The 27,248-nt window shown below is 42.9% G+C and overlaps 1 protein-coding gene across 3 annotated transcripts in view; it reads left to right on the forward strand.

Moving 5' to 3' along the window:
• Positions 1-22,100, forward strand: part of LOC142581827 (palmitoyltransferase ZDHHC6-like) — a 55,247-nt gene extending 33,147 nt beyond the window's left edge. The window contains exons 6-9 of one of the 3 annotated variants that reach the window (XR_012828304.1): positions 329-516; positions 8,895-8,944; positions 10,032-10,294; positions 19,115-22,100. Coding sequence is in view for 1 of the 3 variants with exons in the window: in XM_075691277.1 (XP_075547392.1) it covers positions 329-516; positions 8,895-8,944; positions 10,032-10,150 (357 nt within the window). In the remaining 2 variants the exon portion in view is untranslated. Of the gene's footprint in view, positions 1-328; positions 517-8,894; positions 8,945-10,031 lie in introns of all 3 variants that reach the window. The other 2 variants (XR_012828305.1, XM_075691277.1) reach the window with 2 other exon arrangements.
• Positions 22,101-27,248: the final 5,148 nt, after the last annotated feature.

Here is a 27,248-nt window from a genome sequence, read left to right on the forward strand (position 1 = left end):
ACTTGGTATTGAAACAGCATGCCTTAATGAGTGTGTGAAGGAGGCATCAAGTCTGCCACAGCAGCTCTAGTCACCATTTCTGATAACTGGCAGCTTGATGGACATGAAGCACAGTAGGCATTAAGTCAACTACAAATAGTCATACATGATGTACTTGAAATTTGTGTGGTTACAAGTCTTAATAGTAAGCCTAAAACACGGCTTAGGCTGGCCGTTACATGCCACATAGTCATATCCCTGGATGCTTCCAGTTACAGCCAGTTGACCTATCATCACACATACGCATGTACGCATGCATTTTTAAAAAATTTGCTCACTTTTCTTGCAGGTTGAGCAAATTCTTCAGAAGCATGACAAGCGGCTACGAACCCGCCTGTACACTGTGGTACACCCATATCGTGGCTCCTTTTTCCCAATATCACATGGCTGCTCTGTTTGCATGACGACACCACTCACTGATGAGCCCCGCATTGCAGTCAGCCCTGGTGACCGTGTTCTTGTAACAAGGTGGAAAAAGTGAGTATTCGCTTTCCTTTGGTCATGAACTTTTTTGCTTGCTTGTCCATGTTCTCATGCCTATTCACTGCCGTTTTCAATGGTGCTTTGTGTGAACATACTTGATGAGGATTTGTGTGAACATCCGAGTTTCAGCAGTTTACGGCTATTGCGTGAAGTGAGCCAAATGAGCCTGTGGATGGCATCACAGCTATCACAATGACGTGAATTTTGCTAAAAGGTGATGTATAGGCTTTGGAGCAAGTTCGAGGGTATTTTTTTAAATATAATTGTTGCTAAAAGCAGCAGACGATAGCAAATAAGAGGATTGTTAGTGTATATACGTATGTACTCTTTCCACTACATTTTTGCTACAGTCTGCTGGTGCACCTTCAATGCAAGCAGTGCTGTCATTACCTGCCCCCCCCCCTCCCTCCCCCATGTCACACTGCCCGTTTTGTTCACGTGTATGCAGTTTGTCTGTTGTAGTCACTGTGCCCAGCAGCAGAACACCATAGACACTAAGCCACCATGGAGGTGAGAATCTCGGCAGAAGTGGACACCATATATTTGATGGAGGCAGTATGCACATCAAAGAAATTTACTGTGGTCAAAATTAATCGGGAGACGTCTCCCCCAACCCCCCTTCCACGATGGCACCTCTCATAGCCCACAATGCAGCTTTGGAACATGAATTGTCTTCAGTTAGTATGTTTGCATAACCCTTTCCGGAAGAAAAACGAGCTGAGCTCGTCATGCGTGCACTTCAAAAAAATGTGCGAAGAGCCCAACTCGTCCAGCGCTGTTTTACTTCTCATGCAGCCCTCAAGATGATTTGAGCCTGTCCTCTGCTCTCTGGTTGTTGTAGACAACACTAGATGGTGTAAGGTGTCTGTTGAAGGATGAAGTTGCAAACAACTTTTTTATTTTTTCTCTCTTTTTGTTATTGTGTCATCAGCTGTCTATTTCAAAAGAGCATCCACTATGAGATATGTCAATGCTTTGAGTAGCGTTGCAAAAAAAAGAAAGCGTGGTGATTCAGAGAGTTGAGCTTCTTTGAGAAAGAGTGATTCTACAATACAGAGTGTTGTGTTGAAACATGTAAATAAGAAAATCCAAAATGTGTAGTGAAACCAACCCTATGTGTACCCGCCGTGGTTGCTTAGTAGCTTTGGTGTTGTGCTGCTAAGCATAGAAGTCGCAGGATCAAATCCTGGCCACAGTGGCCGCATTTCGATGGGGGCGAAATGCAAGGACACCCATGTACTTAGGTTTAGGTGCATGTTAAGGGGACCCTGAAACGATTTTGATGATTTTGTACCGAGTCATTAGAGTAGGTCCTTCCGATCATGAATTGATGCATCTAAGAGCTCCGTGTAAAGCGTGTAATTTATTATAAGGTTTTAAATATGTACATCGCTGCCGATCGCAGCACACTGCTTAGCGGAATTTTCAGCCACCCCTACCCATATGACGTAAATCACCTAATTGACGTCAGTAGGGCGCGCTATCCGATTGGCTGCCCAGGGTGCGTCACCGATAATTTTTCTACCTTTATGGTGAACAAATGATGTTCGTAATAGTTGGAATGTTAGTTAATTTGTTTCTATAAAAATGCACAAGAACAATTTTCCACTACTCTTAAGCACTTCCGGCACACAGCAAGCGTCGTCTGCTTTGTTACGTGTCCCATTTTGATGAGATTTTCGTCGTCAGAGTCGGTCTCAGTCTTTTCACGAGCACTATGATTCGCCTTTGTTGCGTTGTGGGCTGCAAACGTAGCGACTGGCAATATGTCAAGCTGCGACATTATGCCCTCTGCAAGGCAGCAGACGAGCGGACTGGCTGCAGCGCATCAGACTGCCGCTATCCGATCAGCACCAGGATTTGCGTGTTTGTGGCCGTCACTTTACACCGGAAGATTACTAACGCAATAGCGTTTCTCGAGTCCGGTATTATGGTAAACGCAAGCGCAAGGGGGCAGGGCCTGGCTGTTTGACCTTGTCATTTCACGGGATGAGCAGAAGCGCAAATGTGAATGGTCTGCACGGTGCAGCCACCTGGTGGCACAGAGCTCAGCCACACACAGTAGCAGTAACGAAATGTATTCTTCTTTGCTGCTGGCGTAAATTTTTTGCAAGAGTGTAATCGTTAACACATTGTTTTTGTAAATGTTTAAGATGTTTTACACTTTGTTAGAGCAACATTAGCGCTTTGTTTGACTGGTTAAGCTCTGCGCCAACGGGTGGCTGGACCGTGCAGACCGATCAGGCCGCTCACATACGTCTTCGCTAAAGTTCCTTCATCAAGTTGAGTTTATGCCTCCAGCCATCCATCGGAATGCCCAGTTCGCCTGTGGTCACCGGAATACCAGACACGTTCAGCGCTGCGACAGAATGCTCGCAACGCACGCTCTGCTTCGATAGCTCTCGCTGGGTTCTACTGCCAAGCAGCTGGCGGAGAGTTAGGAGAGGCTTCGCGCGCTCGCTCCTAGAGAACCGGAAGTCGATGACACGGCGTGCCAACATGACGCAGAGCCAGTGAAGGCGGAGGTTAGCCCCGATCACTCGGCGAACGAGTTGAGGAGAAAATGCATGACTATTGAAGAGGGTAACTTGTAATTGTCCATAGCTCTCTTAATATGAGATGTTCCACACAAATTGTGGTGCAAATAATTAACTTTAGCTCTACTCTACACGTCTACAAAATTTGTCCGAACCATTTCGGGGGCCCTTTAAAGAACCCCAGGGGGTCAAAATTAATCCGGAGTTCCCCACTACAGCATCCCTCATAATGAGATCATGGTTTTGGCACGTAAAACTCCGTAATTTAATTTTTTTTAACCTGTGTGGAGTGAAGGCCACCTTTGTCACATTTACAAAAAGTTTTGTAAAACCCAAACCTATGCCAAACCTATGCCATGCCCTTTACGTCGAGGACATTATACTTTGGACCAAAGCACCTACTACTGGACAACAAGAACACAATCTACAAGAAGCTGTCAATACTACAGTAAAATACCCCCAACTCTGCGGTCTCCAGTGCGCACCTGAAAAGTCAGAGCTTCTCGTCCTGAGAGCATGGACACGAGGAAGACCACCCAACTATATCGAACCTGATCTTTGCGTCTCCCTCAACGGAACCAAGATCCCTACAGTCGACTCCCTTCACGTACTCGGACTTCACATCCACAAGGACGGATCAGGGGCGGCCACTCTCCCACGTCTCCAATGCGCACTGTCACAAGTTATGCACCTCGCCAAGAGGATCACAAACCAAAAAAGAGGACTCAAGGAGCAAGGCACACTAAGCATAATTCAAGCTCTCCTAACTAGCCGTATCACCTACGGAACTTCCTACTTGATACTCAAGCCAGCTGAAATCAAGAAACTCAATGTTGTCATATGAAAGGCAATCAAAGTAGCCTTGACCCTCCCGCCCATGGCATCAACGGGGAAACTCCTCAAGCTCGGCATCCGCAATACATGGGAAGAGCTTGTTGAGAGTCATAAAATCAGCCAACTAGAGCGGCTCAAGCTCACACCCACCGGACGTGCAGTTTTGCGCTACCTCATCTACAGTGAAAGCTACATTGCAGACACAAACCAGAAAGCAAGAATTCCGCCCGCACTTCGGGACTGTATCAGCGTTGCAAGTATACCGAACAATATGCATCCAACGTACCATAAGGAGCATCGGCAAAGCAGAATCCGCGCACTTGGCAAGAAATATGCAAGAAACCGTGATACGAGGTGCACTGATGCTGCCCGATATAGTAAATGAAACACCTTTGCCCCTAAGCGTCACGGAACACCAAGGCAAAGAACTCGCAGCTGTCACCATCTGAGCAAGAGCCGCCAAGATTGCAGAGGAAACAGCAATCCCTCTGGCAATAACAACTTGCCCTGAAGTAGCAGTAATCCTAACAGACTCCCAAGCAGCAGCTCGCAACTATCAAAAAGGACACATACCAGAAACGGCATTCAAAATACTTCGAAACCACATCGCATGCGCCTCGCTCCCCAACACCCACATCAACTGGGTTCCAGGTCATTAGGGCATGATAGGAAATGAGGCGGTACACGCCGCTGCCCGCGAGCATACCAGCTGGGCTTTCCTGCCATCCCACACCAGGCTGGCCACCAACATTGATGACATCGCCCTGAAGTACTCCAAGCTTCTGCAACACCACCGACTTGGCAGAAGAACGTACCCTTCACCATACATGAATCTGAGCAAAAAGGAAAAAGTCACCTTCCGCCGCCTACAGACAAACACCTACGTATACGAAATAATCATGCACAGACAGTACTCGTACACATGCACCCATTGCAACGCCCCAAACACCCTGCAACACATGGTCCAGGATTGCCCACTGCATGACACATCTGCAGACCCCACCTCACACGCTCCACGAGACGTCTCCAAGTAGCGCCATAGAAGCGCAAGAACAGCACCCCAACTCACTGCAGATCTAAGCCACCACTGAAACGTGGGAGGCGAAGGTTTCGTCTGATGACCTGGATGACCAACGCAGTCTCGTCACCTGGGCCAAAGAAGCAGCCCAAGCCAGAGGGTTCCTGGAATAGTGAATCCTCCCACCTAGAGTGAACTGGGTCCTGACTCGGATTACCGTTTCAGAAAATAAAAGTTTAGTTCTCTCTCTCTTTGTCTCGTTTTTTTATTAAAGAGTTAATTGCAAAGGGATCAAGTTTAGAGGCATTGTGCATTACTTTATGCCTGTTTTTAAAACTTTGCTGCCACGTTTTGAAAACTTTTTTTTTGTACTTTAGCCATGGATGTTACACGTGTGTGAAATATAGTTTTAGAATACGTCGCTATTAATGAATGAAAGATTTCTTTACACCTGATGTAGCAGTATGTTACAAATGTTATGGCTTCATGCTACCATGTGCAGGCTTTTTTGTTAGCATTTTTTGGTAGACCAACTGTCTCTGTCTGGTGGTCGTTTTGGGTTTCGCTCACTGACTACAACAAATTTTATTGCAGCTCCTTAGTTTGCTTCTGATGAATCCTAGTTTGTTCCCTTCATAGCATTATGGTAGAAATAAAGTTTATTTTTATTACTCTGTCTTAGCCCCTCGAATTTCCACTGAGCTCATTTTAAGGCTTCACTGAAAGCTTTCTCAAAAAGCAACGAAGCATGCAAGAAAACGTATTTAATATGTTAACAAATCTTTTTGTATGGGCTGCTAGATGACTGTGTCAAGTTGGAGTACAAAGCATTATGAAGTTAAATGGACAATCTGCATAAGTTGAAACATAATAAAAAAATAATTGATCAGAAGGCCTGTTCTTCATAATGACATGGAACCGTGACATGCAATCACTGTATAGTCAGTTTATAAGCATTGAACAGTCTCAAATGTAATGTTTTAGAGTCTGAATTAAGTCACTGTTACAAATGAATGCAGGGAAATCTGGAAAAGCAACAACATATTTGAGTAGTTGTTTTTTACTTGTTCACAATGGAATTTAGGCTGATAGTGAGTGTGTGGTTTTCTATATTGCCTTGTTAAAAAGAAAATCGCAGTTTAAGAGGGCTGCTTGCAGGTTTTAACATGTTTTTGCTGTTGTTGCAACTTAACCCTGTAATACCAAAGGCTTATTGAAGCTCAAAAGATTTTAATGCTGGGGACATGCTCAACAGTGCTCCGTAATTCCTCAAAACTATTTAACATTATATTTATGCAGCACTCTCTCTAGTACAGCCTGTGCCACGCATTATATGGTCAGCATTGCTGCTAACAAGCTGCTCAACTATTACATCTGGCAGGTGGCAGAGTATTTGAATCTATTAAATAAGCAATTTTGCCTGTAGTGGTAATATTTCGTAAACAAGCTAGTTGGGGATCGAGGTGCCTTCCCACATTTTATCCTCAACTTGCATGTCTTGATGCTAGCACTGGGCGATTGATCAATTAATGTTCCAATTAATTGATGAAAGCATTAATTATGACTTATTTTTTAATCTTGATTGATAGTTAAGCTCACATAACCAAAATCAGGCAAGCACCAGCATTGACGCCTCCCTGCTTCTCTTGCTCAACAGCAAGTAATTGGGAACCAGTCCCGACTGTGGGGGTCTGGCAAAATCTTGTGTGCAAAATCTGTCGAAATGTTTAGTTTTCCTATTCCTTTTTATGTGAGAAGGGGCTTTGATATATATATATATATATATATGTTATAAAGCCAGAAGAAGGGGAGGTAGACAAAAGCATCTTTCTTTCGGTGTTTGAACAAAGGGGGAGGTGTGGCACAGAACAAAAACAGATGCTGCCCCCTTTAACTTTTTGACAAAGGGCATTGACGCATAGCCTCGTATAGTTTATAAGTATATAGGAGGCTATGGTTGACAACTTTATGTAATAATGGTGCCGGCAGAAAGTGAGCCTGAACTTGTCGCAATGCTTGTAAAATTGAATGTCCATTTGCGTAGAGTGTCATTCAAGTAATATTAAAGTCCACTATCGATTCATATAGTGTCTTTTTTCCTCTTCAAAGTGTATATGTATCATGGCAAGTGAATGGCTTTTATTTTTTTCACTTATGTATGTAAATCTACAAATTCAATGAATTTATTAATTAATCGATCGAAAAGTACTGATTAATCGGGTTGGCGTTTTTAATTGGCACCGAGCCCTAGTTGACACCCATTTGCCTAGCCCGATCTCTGGAAGCTACTGTGTCTGTGGGAAGTGGCAGACAAGGCCAGAGCTACTTCCTGCATAACCTGTGCTTCTCCCTTCTGAGGTTGAGATGCATATGGTCGAGTCGCATGTCACCAGGGTGCGCCCTGATTGGCCTTCTTATGGTTGCCCTCTGAGCACCCTTGCCTCTCTAATCGCTGCACTGCTAAGACGTCCTCACTGCAGCAGATACTCCACAGGTCTGCTACTAATTGGTCATGGGACCTTTGCTGCTGTAACTTATCCAGCTCAGTCAGCCTAGTGCAATGCTCATGTGTACTCGATTGGGCTGGTGAGAGTCTGTCCATAAGCCATGGCTGCCATACTGTAGTGTACCTTGAGTTAATAAACCCCTGTTTGTCAATGATCCGATTCTGGAGCCGTCTCTTTACCATGTGAGATAGTCATCGAACCCAGTCATGGCATCCTTTGTTGACTGCAGAGTTGAGAAGTGCCATTCCATTTCTTGACCATCACTTGTAGGGTCAAGTGATGGTCACTTCTTGACCATCACTTGACCATCTCTGTAACTATTCTTTGGAATTTCCACAGTTTTTGATAAATTAATCAACAGGGCAGTTCTTTCTGAAAAGATAAGCATTGAAATTGTATTAAACTGAGAATGAGGCATATTATAGGCGGCAGGCTTGGCATTACAGGGTTACATTTTGGCCAGGCCTATGCATAAGCATACATAGAGTGTTTAAAAAGTTTCTTTTAATCCACTTGTCTTTAAGCTGTAGTTTTATTTTGTGAGGGTGAATCAAAAAGTCTTTGCCCCTATTTTTTATTAGCCCAAACAAGGTACAACAGGAAATTACGAATATATGTACTATTCTACAAACACTATTTTTCCACATAGTCCCCACACCGGTTCAGATATTTCGCAGCACTAAATTTGAGATGTTCCTGTCGTCAGTCAGCGACAAACACGGCCTCCCTGAATGCTCATTGTCATGAAAGTCTTCATGGCCTTTTGCAAACTCGCAACAGCACCACCTCGCACTTCTCAAAGCGAGCCACCTTTCCCCAAACTTGGGCTGCATTTCCCTGTGTATTTCCATAGGCGTTCATCCCTTGCTCCATAGGAAGCGAATCACACTTAATTGCTTGTACGCCGTGGACGTTTGAAGCACAACCACCATCTTCAACAACTGACAGCAGCACCGCGCCGCAGAGCTATCGGCAGATAAGGTCGGGCCGTTCCAATAGAGGTCCACCGCTGGGAATGGATATGTTGACTTTGCATTTACAGCCATAATTTGGCTAAAAAGAATAGGAGCAAAGACTTCGTAACAGGATTTTATTGCTTTTGTAGTATTTTAGCGTTACCCGCCATGGTTGTTCAGTGGCTATGGTGTTGGGCTGCTGAGCACGAGGTCGCGGGATCGAATCCCGGCCACGGCGGCCGCATTTCGATGGGGGCGCAATGCGAAAACACCCGTGTGCTTAGATTTAGGTGCACGTTAAAGAACCCCAGGTGGTCAAAATTTCCGGAGTCCTCCACTACGGCATGCCTCATAATCAGAAAGTGGTTTTGGCATGTAAAACCCCAAATATTATTATTATTTAGTATTTTAACGTTGTCCTTTATTATGCTTAGCTTAGCTGCTGTCCCCTTGGTAACACAGCTAAAAAAGGGTGTTAAAACATCATCCTTAGCTAATTAAATTATTTTTCTCTTTACAGGCACTGGCTTTATGGAGAGTTAGAAAGTGCAAAGTTTTCAACGAAATCTTGTGAGTACTCGGTTAAATGTTAATGCTTTGAACGTGTTTTTGCATCAGAGCACAGTTTACTCTGAAGCACCCTGGAAAAGTGTTGTGGGCACATAGTGACATAAAAATTTCTGCGTTTCTTTTTCATAGGTAGAAGTTGAACTGATCTGTTAGTGGACTGTGAGTGGACTGTCGGTGACCAGTTCATATGTTACAAGGCGTGCACTAAAGAAAGCATAATTGGGTCAAACATAACCACTCACTGCGTGGGGCACCTGCTGAAATACATGTGCTTCAAGCACACTACCATGACACTACAGTTTCCAGCTTCAAGGCCTTGTGCTTCGAAGAATTGCTAAGATCTTCCACAGTTACATTACAGACTTCACAGGAAAAGTCTGATTACGCAGAACTAAACAAACCTAGTTGGTTTGTTATAGGCTAGGCCCACAAGTGCGGTGCTTCCTCATTCCTTTGGAGTATTTTCACGGTTACTAGCATAATAATTGGTATTTGCAGTGCTTATCAATTGTCTGCATACTGTATTTGCGCATATTTTTTGCATGATGTTCTTATTAACCAATGTTTTTTTTTAATTCTAGCAGATATTGAATGTTGTTTTAGCTGATTCTATGCAAGAAAAAAAATGTATGGCAACACTCCTATGCTGCTGCAACATTTAAGCAAGGTTCCTAGAAAGCTAGGCTGTACTGTATATACGTGTGTGTAGGCCACACCTCAAAGTTTGGGTCTAAATATTTAAGTAAAGAAATACTTCATGTATGGGCTGCACTCCCTTTGATTATGCATGTTTGCGGTGAACCAGATTCCAACCGCTCCTACTCCGCGGTTACATGCCACCAATGACGAATGGGGTAGCAAAGGAAGCTAAAATAAAGGCGTCCCAAGGTTGCTTCATGCGGCGGCAAGCATGTTAGTTTTTCAAACCAGATACAAATTTATTTACTTTTTGCTTATGTATAGGCTACACCCATGAAATGCGAGCCCAAATTTATGAAAAAAATGTGCCGCCCTTACACGAGGATACACGTTAATCTGTCATTAGGTCTGTTCTGTCATTACTCACTGGGGTTACTGCACTCTTCAGCACGCAGGCTGAAGGGCTGGTTCCCACGGCAGTGTGCAGTTGAGGTGGCTGGCAGTAAGGGGAGCCGGAGCTGCACAGAGGCATCATCAAGCTATGCCGACCACAAGAAGTACAAGTGAAACGTGCCATCACATCACTGCACCGCTGCAGCCTCTATTGTCTGCCAAGCTTAGCTGCCAGATTTCAGACCAGTCAAATTTTCCCTCCCGTGGGCAGCTGTCCCTGTTGCGTGTGGATGGACTCGGCTGCTCCCCAAGTTAATTGTAAATACCATTTACAAAGAGAAATTTTGGTCACTTTGCCTTTCTTGAAGGAGCCTGCTGAGTCATTTCTCAATTTTTGTTTCCTGTTTTGAAATAGCTAGAGGAAGTTTCTACTGTCATGCCTTGAAAAGAAAACAACGGTATGGGTTATTCATGAAAAGCTGCGCATGGCTTTATTCTTCAGGCTGACTGAGAGGTGGAGAAAGTCAGCATGTTATTGTGCGGTGGGCTGCCAGAGAGTTTACTAGATGGTGCCTTTCCGTGAATTGTAGTTTTTAAGTAGACATTTCCAGTAGTAAGGCCTCTCAAGGGCCTCTCAAGAATGTTGTCTTTGCAGTGGGTTTAAGTTGGGATCAAAGCACATGTCGCCAATTGAATGCTTGTTCCATAGCTAGGATTTAAAGAAAAGGTTTAAAAAAAGTGCTTATGGTGTAAGAGTTGCAGTGGCACGTGTCACATCAACAAAGTTAGGTGCAGAAGTTAGAGGCAAGGCTTGAAGAGTCTGTAAAGTTTTACGCAGGGGCTTTGCTGCCAGTAACGATAACTAAAGGGGCTGTGATATTACTACACAGGGGAACTCGCAGAGCAGAAGAAGCATATGAAAATGAGTGGAAGTAGATGGTGCGTTCATTGTTCATTTTAGAGGTTGTCACCTTGCTTGATTTGTGGCGCTTTGTATTTGTAATGGGAAGGATCAGAGCAGCATCTTAAGACTGTTACTTAAGGCCCAAAGATGTTTGAACCAAGGATATCTGTAGTGATAGTGTAGCTACAGAGACGGCTGTGCATTGGCACACCAGAAACAACTAGTAAATATTCATCTTTTCCATACCGAAACCAGAAAGTGACACTATTACAGCTCATTGGATGTGACGCAGAACACAAACTCGAGGAGTGACCAGAACCATCATGCTGAAAGGCAGGAAAAATACCATAGCGCAGCTCCCTACGACCTACATGCGGTTCTGAGATTGATGTTGCACATTCGACTCTCGTTACAACAGACCCTGATAATCCGACAAAAAATGTCAGTTTTATCCGAAGTCCATAATATCCGAACGCCTCACTTAAGAAACTTTGGTCGTGATGTGTAACAACGTTATTGCAAAGGTTGAGTGACGAACATCCAAAGTAAGAAAAAAAAAAGTTGCAGTTTCACCCAAAAGGCGAAGCATCGATTGCGATAGCAAATTAGTACAGTTATGCGAAGTAAGGATAGTAGTTTTATCGGCAGTATAAAGTTGTAAACATTCACTTACCAACTAAATTAACAAGCATGGTGCCATGCGCACGCAGGTAAACATGAGCACACCTTGCTCGATGAACGCGGAAGTCGCTGTCAAAACGTTTGAGTGAGGAATTGTGGCAGCAGCAGCGATCGAATTGACTTTCAAGCAGCACGAGTGAAACGTCGAAAGCAAAGTGTATACGAAGCGGCTGGCACTATGCGCACTCAGCAAACATTGCAGATCGATTCCAAGATGAGGCCTGTGTAGGCGCGCAATTTGTCCACATTGCAAATCGCTTTCAAGATGCGGCGCCCATGCAGCCAGGCTGTAAGCAGCAGTCACCAGAGTAAAACTCCCCCTCTCCCTTGCCCCCCCCCCCCCCACCTGGCTCACATGCCAAAAGACGGCGCGCCTCTGCCACGCCTTCCTTCCTCCCTCGCGCGCATGCGCGCACAATATTGAGCCACGATTGTCGGCTGACCCTCGCAAATCAGTTGCTAGCCTGTGTAAATATGGCAAAACTCATTTTATACACCCGATTTTACAAAAATTGCCGCTAATTTTGTCCGCTGTAGCTGGTAGTCCATTGTAGCGCGTTCCGTTAAAAGCGAACTTCGTTCCATTAATAATATAGGTAAGGTAAACTAAGGTTGAAATATGGTCCAGTATATCCGAAAGTCTGTTGTATGCGGGTCCGTTGTAACGAGCGTAGACTGTATCTGCCTTGTTGTGTAGCTGCATGGCACACTGCTAGAGGTGCCTGTCGTCTGCTATGGGCAATCTGAAGCCTGTTATAATTGAGCTATCTGTGTGATTGCTAGCCTTATGACTTTGCTGCAAATGCTCTGGTGACATCTGCTATCGGATTTTAACAAATTCAGCACGAGTGAAATTTTGTTACAGTTGACTTTTTGAAAAATAAGTTGAGCTATATTAGTAAATTATTGTTCAATAATAGGAGGCCTGAAAAGTTGGGAAAAGCTGTAATATGAAAGATAGGTGGCACCGCTGCGTTTAAATTACCATACCAGCTTGCCATAATGTCATGGATTTTGATGGCGTGTGCTCAGGTCTAGGGAGACTTTTATGGTTAAAGCTGGACTATATTGTGTTATAAAGGAGCCAAACATTGAGGTTAGCAAATGTCAAGAACTTTTACTTTGCCACAATGACCCAAAACTACGAGAAAGTACTTTGAATTATGTGACATCGCACTGACATGCCAGCACTGGGGTTTTGGCGTGAAACTTAATAAATAGAAGTTTGGATTTCATTTTCTCTTGCATAACCAAACCTTTACCTCAAAATATTGAAAATAGAATTCTCAACAAATTTTTGATTAGCAGTGATTTACTGTTTCTCTTTAGTGTCCCTTTATCGTACATTTAGCTGTAAGGAAACTGCAAACTCTCAAAACTAGAGGAATTTTTGGTCTAGTTGATACATTTGGACAACATGAAAGGTGCACACCATGTTTTCTGTATGTGTTTCCTGTTTTTGTATATGTTGTCATGTTATAGTTACCCACCATGAAGCAAAATTTTCTACGGTTCTGTTGTTCAACACCCAATATGCGGTGTGATGGAAGGGATCATTACCTGCTGTCCATATATTTTTCTTATTTTTCCAAATGCATTTAATGATGGAGTTGTTCAGTGCATTCATGTAAATAAGCAGTTTTTCTTTTGTTGGCGTTATAAGCTTGACAACAGTGTGGTGTGGTCAGGGCAGTTGAGAAATACAGAAGCACACCTGCCTGCTTAGCATAATTTCACGAGGCCTAGCAAGTACTCCTCTATAAAAGTGAGATATGAGCACCGATTCCTTCAACCCTGACACTGCTTATGATGCAGCAGGCAAAGATTTTGCATGAGGGTTGTATTTTGTAAGAAACCTCATCCTTCAGTTCATCTTTTTTTTTTTTTTTCCATCGTGCTGAGCATCTCATCATGTCAGTGATGGCAGCATCACGGCATGCCAGCCAGTGTCAAATTACAAAAATAATGTAAAATGAATCTTTACAAATTCTGGCCCCAGAACCTTCTTTTTCTCCCACCAAATGCATCTTGCCATCGTACCTTGACATCAGTATTCAGTAAATATGGGGCAAAGTCGTAAAGTAACTGCAGTTTTTTCTTTGTCGTAATAGAAAGGATTTAAAGCAGTCAACCTAGTGCCTCACACAATCGGCACATGTGCGCCAACAATTAAATAGATGCCTCAGGAGGAAAAAATGCTTCGGGTGATACCAGGAGCAAAAATGCAGCACTATGTATACTTTCAGCTCCCTCATCTGTGGCTAGTGTCAGGTTCCAGTATGCAACCGGCTAAATGCTGTCAAAATGCAAACCCTGCTTTTTGTCATCATACATGCCATGTGCAAGCGCATAAGTTGTTTTTTTACGCGATAAACAGACCAGACACGAGCAGACCACAGCATTTTGACCTTGTGGAAGGCTTCAACTTGTTCATGAGGAGGTTGCAATATGATGCACCTTGAAAACTCATCATTTCATGATGTAATATTAGACTGTTGTCTCTACATGGTCCCAGCCGCTGCGGTGGCTTAACGGCTATGCTGTTGCGCTGCTAAGCACGAAGTCGCAAGATCAAATTCCGGCCGCCACGGCTGCATTTCGATGGGGGTGAAATGAGAAAATGCCCATGTCCCATGTATTGGGGGCACGTTAAACATCCCCTCGTGTTAAAAATTAATCCAGGGTCCCCCACTATGGCATGCCTCATAATCAAATTGTGGTTTTAGCACATAAAACTCCAGAATTCAATTCAATTCTCTACATGGTCTCAGAACACCATGCCATGTCTGCACTTCCCTGAACCTCTTTATCTTTGTAATGAATTGTGCCTTCACTCTTTGGTTGCTTGCTTTCTATATGGCTGTTCATAGTATTATCAGGTGCGCATTGTGGATATGACAACTCGTCCCCCATGGAAGTTCATTGGAGAAAATATATCTCCTTTAATTTTGTAGTGTCGTAACAGCATCCTGCACACGTTCATCTACTGCTGCTTTATGTCTGGCGTTAGTTGTTTTGATGCTCACCTAGTGGACACTTTGCAATGCACAACATATTGAAAAACATGGTGTTCCATGCAATGTAGAACGCTCTATTTCACAACCACTTCATTCATATTGGTATGAGCATTTTCATGAACTGTAAAGTTTTTGATACTGAGCCAGAATGAGGTGTTTCAGTCAGACTTTACTGACTGCTGTAGAACTTCTTGTGCTATGCATATGCCTGTCCAACTGGCAAACGGGTGCCTCTGTACTACTCTGACATTCTACAGTATTTTTTCTAGGGGTTTTCTCTCTTCACGCCCAGAAACTGTTAAGCAATGCCCCTCCCTGGTGCATACGTACAAGTGATTGACCATATTGAGAGCACTGTGGTCACGTGATGTCTCCCCTCGGGTGTTGGGCCGATGCGCACAGATGGGTCTAGTGCATGGCGAAACACTATTTGAAGTGGGCCTTTTGCAAAGGTACTTTGGTTTTGTGTATCTGAACTGTGCATTCTTTTTTACTTTGCCTCGTACAACAGTGGATGGCTGAGGGCAGATATAAAGTAGACAACATGCTAAGAAGCCGTACTTCTCATTGAACAAATAATGTGAAAAGAAAGTGGGGAGAGGACTATGCAGTCAAACCTGACTTTCATGAATCCCTCTTAAATCAAGTTATCCCTAACATCGGACACTTTCTGAGCATTGTGAAGCTACAGTGAGAATGCATAGCAAAATGTACAATTGCATAGAACGAAGATCATATTCACACCCGATACACCGGCTCGCACTGCAGTGGCGTTCACCATGCACAGATGTTTAGCGCTGTGGCCATGCACCAAGATATGCTAACAGCCTCTTGAGCGGGATGGCGAGGGTAATAGCTTGTACATTGGTCAGCATGACTTGCATAGGTCTTTCATGCTTGTAAAAGAAACCTTGATTTCGTTAAACTACTGAAAAAAGAAATCTAGAAGAAGTTTTAGTAGTCAAATTTCATAACACTTTACCATACCAAATTCATCGGTACTTATCTGCAAGTTCAGTATTTACAGGTTTGATTTAGTAGATTGTGCACTAGAACTGCCATGACTCAGAGCCAACTGTAAGTAGTCCTTTGGGGTTAGCCACTCTTTTAATTTTTATTTAATTTGTTTGCATCATACCTTACTCCATTGCTTTGCTCTAGTGGGGACTGCCTTCCTAGCAGAGTGACGCCAGAAAGATTGTGCATTTCCTGCTACTTCTGCAGGTCACTGTTCATGTTGATCTTCCTTTAACCGGCAGCTGTGAGGGCAGCAGGAATCGCAATTCTTAAAACCGTTTCTTGAAGCTGTGTAATTAGCTCGTAAACCTTTTTACAAAAACTTTGTGGCTCAAATCAAGCAAAGTGACTGAAAAAAACTTAACTTCCTATAAATTGCTATGTAAAGCTAGGCTTGAAGATAGAAAGAGGTAGTGTACTTTGAGAGACAATTGCTGCAATTCTGGTTTGGTGTTCAACAAATTTTGCTAACATACCATAAGGTGAAAATGTTTCGTGCTTGCAGCATGTAACCTGCCATTGTGGCTCAATTGCTTTGGTGTCCTGCTTCTAGACGTGAGGTTGTGGGTTCGATACTTGCCTACAGAGACTGCATTCTGATGGTGGACGGATTGTAAATGTGTCCGTGGGCTGTGATTTCAATAAATCGCAAGAAACATCATAAGGTTGAATTTAACCACTAGCTATAGCCCAACTATAGCTCTCGCCCAGCTCTCGAGGGAAAAACTCGCAATTTCTGAATTTTGAAACCATAAAATGCTTTCAAGTTCAACCATTTGGACTGGTAGCATGCTAGGTTTTTTTTTCTATTATTATGGCATCGAAGCTCCCTTCTTTGTCTTTCCTTTTAGATTTTGCTTGCTTTCTGTTTTTTCTGCGTCACTTTTCATTCAAGAGCTGTTTTGCTGACACAGAAGTTAGGCAGCATAACTTGCAGCCTTTAAATGTTATCGCTGACTAATACTGCAGACTGCAGTGGTGAGGAGTGAGAAAAGTCATACTGTAACATTGTGGAAATTTGACATTTTTAATCCGTTAAAGGGGCCCTGAACCACCCCTCGGGCTTGGTAAAATAACATAGTCCGCGGGTAGCATACGCTGTCGTGAACATCTCAGCCAAGTTCTGCTGTCCTACGCGGTCCGTGAAGCTTGCAAGCGGAGCGCAAAGTCACCTTTTTCTCAAACGCTCTCGTTTCAAAAACTCCATGATCCTCGCTCTTTTCTGTGTGCTTTATTTTGTCATAAAGCACACTCCAATACGTGGCTGCTATTGGTCGCTGCACTCGGCTACACCGCGGCCACCGCGAGGTGCTGCCACGAGTCCAGTGGCTAAGCGCACTGTGGCTCTCTGAGGACAGCTGCGTTTGGCTTACGTTTGGCGCGGAATAGGCACCAAATCAGAAATTTGAACTGCCTGCCACGGTGACATCTCCACCGTAGCCTTCACAGTGCAAGGCATTGGAGGAGGAAGGGGAGCACAGCTGGAGGCCATGTTTGATTGCCAATAACTCCGCTTCTGCTGAACGCATTGAGGTACTTTTTGCAGCAAAGTGGTTCTGAAATAGCCTATCTTCACTTCAAATGTCTTTCTCCACTTCGATAAAAAGTGGTTCAGGGCCCCCTTAAGGCTTTATTTTTTTTAGCAAAAGTGACCATATTTAGCTTTCTTTTTAATATGGCTTACTTTCAATGTGCACTCCATCGAAAACCTTACTAAAGCTTTTTCAACCAGTTTGCCTTATGTTTTAAGTATGAAAACCTCATTTTACCTATTCACTTTGCAAAAGATATGTACTTGTCAGTGGCACAAACGGTTCTGTTAGAAACAAGGAAAGAGGCTTTATTTTACCCTGTTTCAAGATCAACTATTCTGCGAAACAAAGTTCTTCACCGAAGAAAGGTTTTCATGCATTCTAGCACGTCTAGGGCAGGTCAGAATCGAGCAGCGGCTTTTTGCATGCACGACTCGCATGCGAGTTGTCAGTGGCAGACACTGTCGTTCAAACCTGCCAAAAGGCACAAGAAACACAGTCTTTGAGTGCTGACAAAGTACTGCCATCTATGTAGTATAAAACAAAGACTGGAATAATCGTGCCTGCCAAGCGCTGACAAAATGGCTGCCATCTTTGTTGTAGAATCTGAAGGCTGAATCAACGTGGCCTTTGAGGTGCTGAAAAAGTGCCAACATCTATGTAGTAAAACAAAAAAGAACAAAATAACTGTGGATTTAAAACGCTGCCACTTGCTCAAATCCTTTGAAAATGAGATTATGACTGTTGACAAGCTGGGAGCTCATCCAAAGCAAAATTAACCAGGATTGCATTGACGAGCTGAGCTTGTCCAAAACACTTAAGGGGCTAAGTAACATACCCTAATGTGATCTTAAAGTGCATGTCTTTGTCTTTTTGCAACTTCGGCTGACTCACATAAAATTTGGGTTATAAAGAATTAATTTGTGTGCACTCATTTAGGCCAAGCAGTGCTGCTGAAACAAGTACAGCACAGAAAATAAACAAGTGAAGGTATGTTTTGTAGAGCTGGCTAACTGACATAACATGCCTTTTGGAGACTTGGTTGTTGGTTCGCCTGTGGTTTTTGTCAGCTATCTTTGGTGTGTGTGGACATGCTTGCACACACATACGAGGGGGACCCAAAAGTAAAGAGAATTTTTTTACTGAGGTGGTAAGGTAGTTGCGCACTACATGCACACTGCACTATCGTCTACACGAGTTGAAAAAGTAGAATCCTTATGTGAACTTTTGTCTGCTCACTGCATTGCTTTCTTTTGAGCCTCTGTCACTGTCTGCATCAGTTTTGCAATGGCAGATGCCAAAAACAGTATGAACATCAAGTTTTGTTCTCTCTTTGAAATTTCTTTTTATATTAAAGAGCTTGCTAATTAACTTGGTACTGCTAGGTGAGATGGTCAACCAGTGTTTTTATGTTGGGGTTGCGTGATGCATTTAGAAGGAAACATCACAATTTGTGGAACTCTGGCAACCGGCTTGTGTGCCACGACAATGCTCCCGCCCACATAACACTGAGCGTGCAGCACTTCCTGACAGAAATGGGATAAAAATGCTGTCTCACCTTACCTTGTCTACCCCCTGTATCTCGCCCCTTGTTACTTCTTATCTCCAAGACTAAAATGAGTGCTTAAAGGAAAGCATTTTGAACATGTGGAGGTGATAACAAATAAAATGATGGAAGCGCTGAGCTTCACAAGTTTGTAGAGTGCCTGAACAGTCTTGAATAAAGAATAAAGGGGTAGGTCAAGTTCATTGCATCCCTGAGAGAGTATATTGAAGGCGATTTAAGTTTTGGAAAGTTCCAAGTAATCTGATAATGATAATTAATAAAAAAACAATTCTTGTTACTTTTGGACCCCCCCCCCCCCCCCTAAACGTACATACATACTTCTGCACACATTCACAAAATATCTTCTGTAGTGTTGTGTTAGGGAACTGCGCCTGCATCTTGTGATGGTCCATTTAATTTTCCATTTTTCTTATCATGCAGTTGGGCAGCATCTGAGCCAGTGATGGAGGGTGAAAAGAATGGAAAAGGAAAGGGATCACAAGAAAATGTGGCCCCTGTTTGCCAAATAAAAAGCAAAACTAAACTAGTGGTGGCATTAACAGGAATATTAATATGTGTAGAATTGCATGCAAAAGTTTGTTTGACATCTTACATTTTTTACTAAATAGCAGTACATAATTTGGCATGCTTGAATGTATGAAATCAATGTTTTGTTTTCATAGATGAAAAGGGAAACTTTAAGGGGCCCTTACCAGGTTTGGGCACTGCAAGGCAATGGCGGCACATAGATGTTGCGGTGACAATCTTGTCTGCCGAGTATTACACCGATGTACACCGTGAAAACAGCTGAAAATTTGACAAAAGCTTGCACTCTCATTCAGAGGAGCCTCTCGTTTCCTGCCAGCAAAAATGGCATCACCATGTTTGGCACTTTAACATCACACAAGTGATTCAATGCACAAGTAGCCAGCAGCAGCACAAACAACTTGGGGATTCTTGTGTAAAGCACAATACCATCTCCAAAAATACATTGCACAGCAGAAAATTAAAAAAAGAGAGAGGAAAGAAAGGAACGAAGAAGGTAGTTGTTCATGACATAAACATCAAATGGGTCTTTGGCTCTTATATGGGAGAAGGCAGAAGTGGAATGTCAGTTACAGGCGCTGAGCTAGGCAGCTGAAGAGAGCCTCTGCTGCAGGATGGGTAGCTTACCTTTTCACACTATGGCCTTGCAACGTTTCAGTTGTTTCTATCTCATCTACTACTGAACTTGTTGCGCAATTTTTTTCTGTTGAATGCTCCTTAAATGGCACACTTCAAAACTTCTAGCATGTAACCAAAATTGCTGATGGGACCTGGTTAGGGGCCCTTCAAAGGAACCAGTGCTCAATCAAAATATGTGATGAGATAATGATGCAGGAAAAAGGCCACACCTCATACTGATGAAAATAAATCGGGACATTATTCTTTATATAACAAGTTTTATTTTTTATTTGAGAGAGAAAGTTGAGCAAAAATGGTGCTTCAGGACTCGGCACTTAAACGCTGTCATTAAACCTGTTTGTGCTCCATGCTATCTCGCATTGGTGTGCATACCTAAGGTGCTCCATTTTTCTTCAAAAAAAATTTTTTTGGTAGCATTGGGACACTTTTACATTTAAAAATTTTGTTTTGCTTTGCCTTGTATGCTTGCATGCGCATGTGTGCACATACAGTAAATGGCTGCAATATTAACTGGCTAAAAGAAGCTTGATTAGCCAGACCTCATTCTGAGGCCAAAAATTAAGCAATTGGAACAAAGATTAAAATTTATCTACAATCATTGTCTATGATAACTGCAGTCATAGAGTTTTGTCACTTGTTCTTCAAATGCTTTGTCAACGTTTCTTAGAGGTGTGAACGATGTGTCAGGTGCAATTTTTCTCTGACTTGTTTGTCTGTGCATGCGTGCATGTATGAATTTATGGGTGCGCATGTATGTGTGTGTGTGTGCACACAAACATTTGTCTGCCTCATGTTACTTTTTTCCTTTTCCTTCTCTCATTTTTTCACTCCTCTGCAAGCGCATCTTCGTGATGTTGGCACCTGGCAAATGCCCGTGCCATTTATAAATAGTGCTCAGATCCATTAGAATATCTTGGCAAAAAAAAAATTATGCACATTACATTATTAGCTATTGCAAAGGCCTATCACATGTTTGTGGGCAAACTTTTCTTGCTGCCAAGGCTGCGTCATTTGCAGTTCACTTTCTGCACTATTGCCAGCATCCACCCACAGCAAAGTTGGGAGTTAGTAGGTTGAAAAGTTATTCAAAAGGTTGTTGTTTTTTTCTCGCCTTATCTGAAGCAAGTGTTGCGGGGCTAGGTAATATTGGACATAAGCTTTCCATTGCGGTACAAAAGAAATGGTGACCTTCAAAATCGATTGTTGGTCTCTTAAAATTGTAATAGTAATTTGCACTTACTTTTCTACATCAAGTGCAAAACATTAGTGTAGAGATGACTGTTTTAAATGTTCCTGTTAAGGTACAAATGAAAAGCAGATCTCAATACATTATATGTGTACACTTATCATGATGACTAATCTTTCTGTACTGTCTATTTGTGGCACTACTGACACATTTGTGTGCATGGTGATCTGCCAGGTGGGGTGTCAGTGTTTATAATGACTTTTCCTGCTGCAGCTAGACAGCTTGTGAGGGTGGATATGTTTGTGAGGTGCCACTTACACCAGGAGATGGGGTTGGGGAGGTGTGCTTTGTGGCATCATTTTGTTGGAGTGTTTCGGCTAGGTAGTAGGCAGCTGCAGTATTACCACCGTCATTACTGCAAATTCTTGCTGCCACTGCATTGAAAAATATATATTTTATGGCTGTTTCTAGACCACACTGGTGAGATTTCAGTTGTAACATGGTACGTCTTATAGAGACCATTCATAATAGTGCAGGCACCAAAAGATTAAATGCTCTACTCATGTTCATAATTGGACTCTGTAGTCGCCCACTTTGAGAAGTTCTTTCACGTGAAGTGCATTCTGTTTGATGCAATGATTAGTGAGGTGAAAGTTTGTTAAGCAATTGTTTAAAGTATTACTTATTTCAAAATTGTCAATGTGAGAATCTTTTGTCACTTTCTGACTGCACCCAATCCAAATAACAATAACCGCATGCCAAATTTTTTCATGTTTGTGTGAATACAAAAACATTTGAGGTTGAAAGGATTTGGGGCACTCTTGATTATTGTGCTTTGAAAGGTGTGGTTTATAAGGATGATGATTCTGGTTCATACAGAAAGGTCAACGTGCTTCTGTACTTCTAGAGGTGTATACGGTGGAGACGGGTATATACTGGAGCTTACAAAAAAAAATTGCTGGCGATATTACTTGCAATCTACAGTCTGTAAATTTTCCTAGATACATCCTTCCAATACATGGTCTTGTATGTGAAAATAAAATGTTAGCAAAGCAAGCAGTCTTACAATGGCCAAGTTCTCAAAAAAATTTTACAAAGAAAGGAAGTTGCAGTTGTTTACCAATAACTTCCATATAAAAGTTATACTTCAGGTTGTGTTCACATAGTGTACACGGGCACTGCAATTGGCAGAAAGAGACTTGAGGACGAGCATATCAGTTTGGACTAGTTGATAATGCGTAATTTGCATGTAGATGACATGTGAAAACGAACAAAGAATGAGACTGTGCCACGCGTAACACTAACATTGAAATGCATTAAAAAAATTTTTTTTAACCTTGCGTCACTTACAAGGATCATGCTACCTCGAAGCAGGCATGCTCACAGAAATGTGAATTCTTTTTGCGATAGCATGATTGAAGGTTTATACACTGAGAGGTCTCCACGCCTAGGTACCCATTTCACTTCAATATCCTCTGTGGTCAGCTGATTATGGCTTTTCCCTAGAATAATGGCGTTCGTGTTAGCCATGCCATGACCACAATCAATGGTACTGGAGGTCTTGCTGAAGCAAATTAGCTTCTGTAGCTTATTTGCAGAGCAAACCACCTTCAAACACATGCTGTTTTCTTCAAGAGGTTGGAAACACATTGAATGTATGGGATCACAGTAAATACTGGATCATGACCCTATGTAAATGCTTGCTATGGCCACCATAAAAATCAAGCAGTTAGAAGTTAGCACTATGTGTGTCTGTATCTGTTCCTTTGTGCTACCTGCAGTTGAATCAGGCTTTGGGTAGGAGAGGGGAGGGGCAGGGTACTTGTATAGATGGAAGAATCTATAGAAAATATGCATTATTGCTTTACTGTTTCAACTCAGTTTACTGTCAAGTTTTGGTTAACTAGTAGTTTCACATAATTCTGTTGCTCTATGCATGGCTCTTAGGCTGGAGCCAGTTATTTTCTTTCATTGTGCATCCAGAAAGCAATGCTTTCAGTTGTTCTTAAAACATTTTAAGATGCCCCATGGCAGTAGTGTACAACACAAGCATCTGGGACCTGTAGAAAAGGATTGGCTTAGAATGTGGCCTCTGACTTGCCAGTCTTGTACCTTAACTGGTATCATTCACCATGACCTCACTGATAATTTTTTTTCTAACATTGCAGTCTGCATTATGTGAATGTGAAGTGGTGCATGATGAAAGGATTCACACGCACTGGATGTAAAAACCTGACAGTTGTTTTCTGTGGCTTTAAATGTTCCCACTGTGATGACATTCATAACAAAGGAATGCGGTGCTTATGTTTTATCTTTACTGCCTTCACCAGCCTTGAGGCCTCTTTGTTTTTGGTATGCATGTGTGCAATGTAAAGAAATGCTGAAGTGTACAGTAGCACAATACTTGGATGTATTTTTGCTGAGTAATATTTGAGGAGAAGGCAGGGTGAATATTTTTTGTGAGGTAATTTTTGGCTATTGCCCTTTGTATATATGAGTGCAGTCATCTCCACTGGCTGTTACTGGGATAAAACGAAACTATCATGGTGATATTGTCCTTTTTAAGGTTTCGTTTTTACAATGGAATCGATGATAGCCGCACCTTGTATGCAGGCTGACAAGGTTGTTATTGTTTTTTTTTATTCATCATGCCCATATGTTTTCTGTCCAGTGCAGTAAAAATTGTTTCTGATTAGGCAGGGGTGAACAGTGGCGTCTTTAGGCTCTTGCATCTGAATGTTCCTCCTCAGTGTTTGTGACAAGTGAGGATGTGAGGGATTTGGAACGCCATTTCTCACCTCACCTTCTGATTTGGTCCGTCATTGCACTTTTGTCTCATTCTCATGGCTTCTTGCCATACTAACTTCCACTGAACTGCGATTGTGTTTTGTGTATGTGCAGTATGTATACACATCTTGTGTTTCAGCATGTCTTTCCCATTTATTACTTTCAGATTCTCAGGTCACTTAATTGAAAATGAAAAAATGAATTACATTACTCTGAATAAAAAGAAATAATTACTGACATTGTCATGTTCTCATTGAGTTTTCAAATAAGCATCATATAGAAGCAATGAGGTGACAGTTGATCACTTGTGCTACAAGGGTCATTCAATAAAGATTTTCCCTGACCCACTTCACTCAGGCCTGCATAAAACAAATTTCACACAGCGTTATACATGCATCTCTATAGATAAGAAACAAAAAAACATTCGGCTCTTTCGTAATAGATATTTTAGTTTTACAGGTCTGAAGACTGAGGAGGGTGGGGGCATGGAGCCAGTAGAGCACAGGGCCATTATCAAGTTTGTCTTTCTTAAATGCAAGACACCTTAACAATATTTTTTAAGAAATGACGACGGTGTGTGGGACAAATTCTTCATCTTATGAAGTCAATAAGTACTGGCATCGGCAGTTCAAATCTGGACGGAACTCGATTTTAACGACACTGATTTCCAGTCAATCTCATTCAGCTATTGATGGGGACACTTGCGAAAATGGAGGCCACAATATTGAAAGACCGCCACATAACAATTGAACTAGCTGAAAAAATCAAAAGCCAGTGTACGGTCTATATAAAATAATATTCAGGAACATGTGCCCATGCAAAACATGTCCAGTGCATTGATATCCTTGCTAGCCGTCTGTTTTCACAACAAGACCCAAGTAACCTTTAGCCGTCTACATTTGACCAGATGCCCTTAAAAACCAAGATTACTCATTTGCAAGTTTGATTACACAGGATGAAACATGAATTCAGTATTATGGCCTAGAAAAAAAGACCCGTGTCAAAACAATGAAAGCACTATAACTCGCCATCACAATAAAAGACATACAAGCAAACCTCAGGTAACAAGGTGATGCTGACAGTTTTTGGAGTCAACAAGGTGTGGTGATGACAGATTTCCTACCGAAAGGTGCCACCATAATGGGGACCTATTATGTTAACCTGTTGACGAAATTAAGGGAAGCCATCAAAATCAGCAGGCGTGGTATGCTGTCAAAAGGTGTCTTGCTTGCAAGTGTCCTGCTTTTGCAAGACACTTCTCCTGTTCACAACTTGCATGTTACACAGATGGAAGGAAGGTGTTGGGGAATATGAAATTATTTGTCACACCACATACTCCCCGGACCTTGTAGCCTAGATTTCCACCTCTCCATCTATGAAGTTATTTTTGGCAATCGGCTAGCTTCCCAATAATGACACACTCATCGCCGAAGTCATGGTTCAAGGCCAACATGAGGACTTCTACAAAACTGGTATCTACAGCTGCATAAGACAATGGCAGAAGTGTGTAGCTCTCGGTGGTGGCTCTGCACAGAAACAAAAATAAATATGCCAACTTTAGTTCTCTGTAGCCCAAAGGAATTGTGTCAGGGGAAATGTTTATTGAGCGCCCCATCGCATATTAATTTTTTCATGCTGGTAAAGCAGTAGTCTCCATGCATTGCTGAACACCTCGCTATTAAAGGGGACCCTGCAACAACTTAAGGCTACCGTTTTCACTCCAGTTCTGTCTACAGCCTGTCGGAGGTGTAAACGATTGTGGCAGTTACACAAGACCAGTTTTATGCATGTGCTCACTACATGTGCATTTGTTCATGCTGCAACAACAGTATGCGGTTTGTTCACATACCCGGTGTCCTACTGCCCCCACTGCCGTATGCGCTGCTTGCGTGCCACGGTGGCTGAGCATTCTCGGGCTTTCTCGGAGCCTTGGAGGTGCTCGCTGCAACCGCTCATGTTCAATGTAGCTGCAGTGAGCTCGGTCTTTTAAAGTTGTGGTGGCAGCATAATGTGCCCCCATAGCTACATACTGGCATTCACATTCAGTATAAGCCACCTTAGCCTTACACTGTACTTGGCAGTGGCCTTGTGCTGTTTGCATTGCACAATCTCTTCTGCAATGAAACCTTGTGAGGGGAATGCTCTTCTCTAATGGAGAGTTGTGCACCCATTTCACTGCACTGTGGTGCATTCCCATTATCCCACCTGCAGCACCACAGCAAAGCTGGGGGAGAGGAGTCCACCAAATAGGAGTGGGGAGGCTGTGCACTGGAGAATGAGTGATAGAGGAGAGCACACCACAGACAAGTTCTTGGTGTTGGATTCACCATATGCTGCTGTCAAACTATAATTGGTGCTCGCAAACAGAATTCCCTTTATTAAAGGGTGACAGGTTGAAAAACCACACTTTTATTTTCAGAACTCATTTTTTAGATTGCGATTGCAAAATTAACCTTTGGCATTCTTTTTTCATGCGCAAAAAAAGATATCAAGGCTTTCCTCCAACCAGAACACTGCAATAACTGAATCTTATCGAAGCATGGTAGCTGTAGGGACCTCATTATCCATTCATACTCTACTGATGAGGCTCGCAGCCACAGGTTTTGGCCAGATGGCAAGCTGAGTCAGCACCAGCTCGTTCACTTTTCACCAGTGCTCAGGTGAAGGCTATGCTGCTTACATATGAGAGGCTGACAAGCAAGAAGCTGTTGTTTCACTGTAGTCAGGGCAGACTGCAAAATGTGGCCCAGTCTCTCAGCAGCAAGGATTGGTACAGTGTCCCAAAACAATTTGCTTCATGAATTGCTGTGCAGATATGGCCACTTCTATAGCCATACTGTGGTTAACATGGGCGACTAAGCCTTTGAGGCAGCTCTACAGAAGTTGGGTGTCGTTCCAATTCGAGAGTTGCTCACTCTGAGCAACCAGAGAGACCAGAGAAGAATTAAAAGAATCTATGGAAAAGAAACAGCTGAAGCTAAATGTCGTTGCAGTGTAGCAAAGGAAGCCATGCAGGCTGGAGAAGGAAGCTCACAAGGGTACTGAGAGTACCACCTACGCAGCAGGAGAATTTTAGAGTGAAAGCTCTACCCCTTGAGGTAGAACTCCTAAGGTCAATCTAGGCGCGCGTTTGACCTTGAGCCACCGACACGCAAGTGTGAAGGTGTGACGTCACTTAAGGTGATTCGCTGCGGAGAGGCGTCACAGCTGCACTCGCTTGAGCCTCGCCGCTGTGTACCACGTGACAAGGTGAGGGTTTAACAGCTGCTTTGGCAGCGCTTGGTCGCTTAGTCTCACTATGGATGAAGCATGCACTGGTGCGAGCATGTCAGCTCTTCGCCACAGGTGCCAGGCTGAGTCTGAGCACCCTGCCGATATAGCTAGCCGGGAAGAAGCACTCAAGAACCGTCTCTAACC

The sequence above is a fragment of the Dermacentor variabilis genome, chromosome 1 (assembly GCF_050947875.1).
Source record: "Dermacentor variabilis isolate Ectoservices chromosome 1, ASM5094787v1, whole genome shotgun sequence".
Classification (NCBI taxonomy): domain Eukaryota; kingdom Metazoa; phylum Arthropoda; class Arachnida; order Ixodida; family Ixodidae; genus Dermacentor; species Dermacentor variabilis.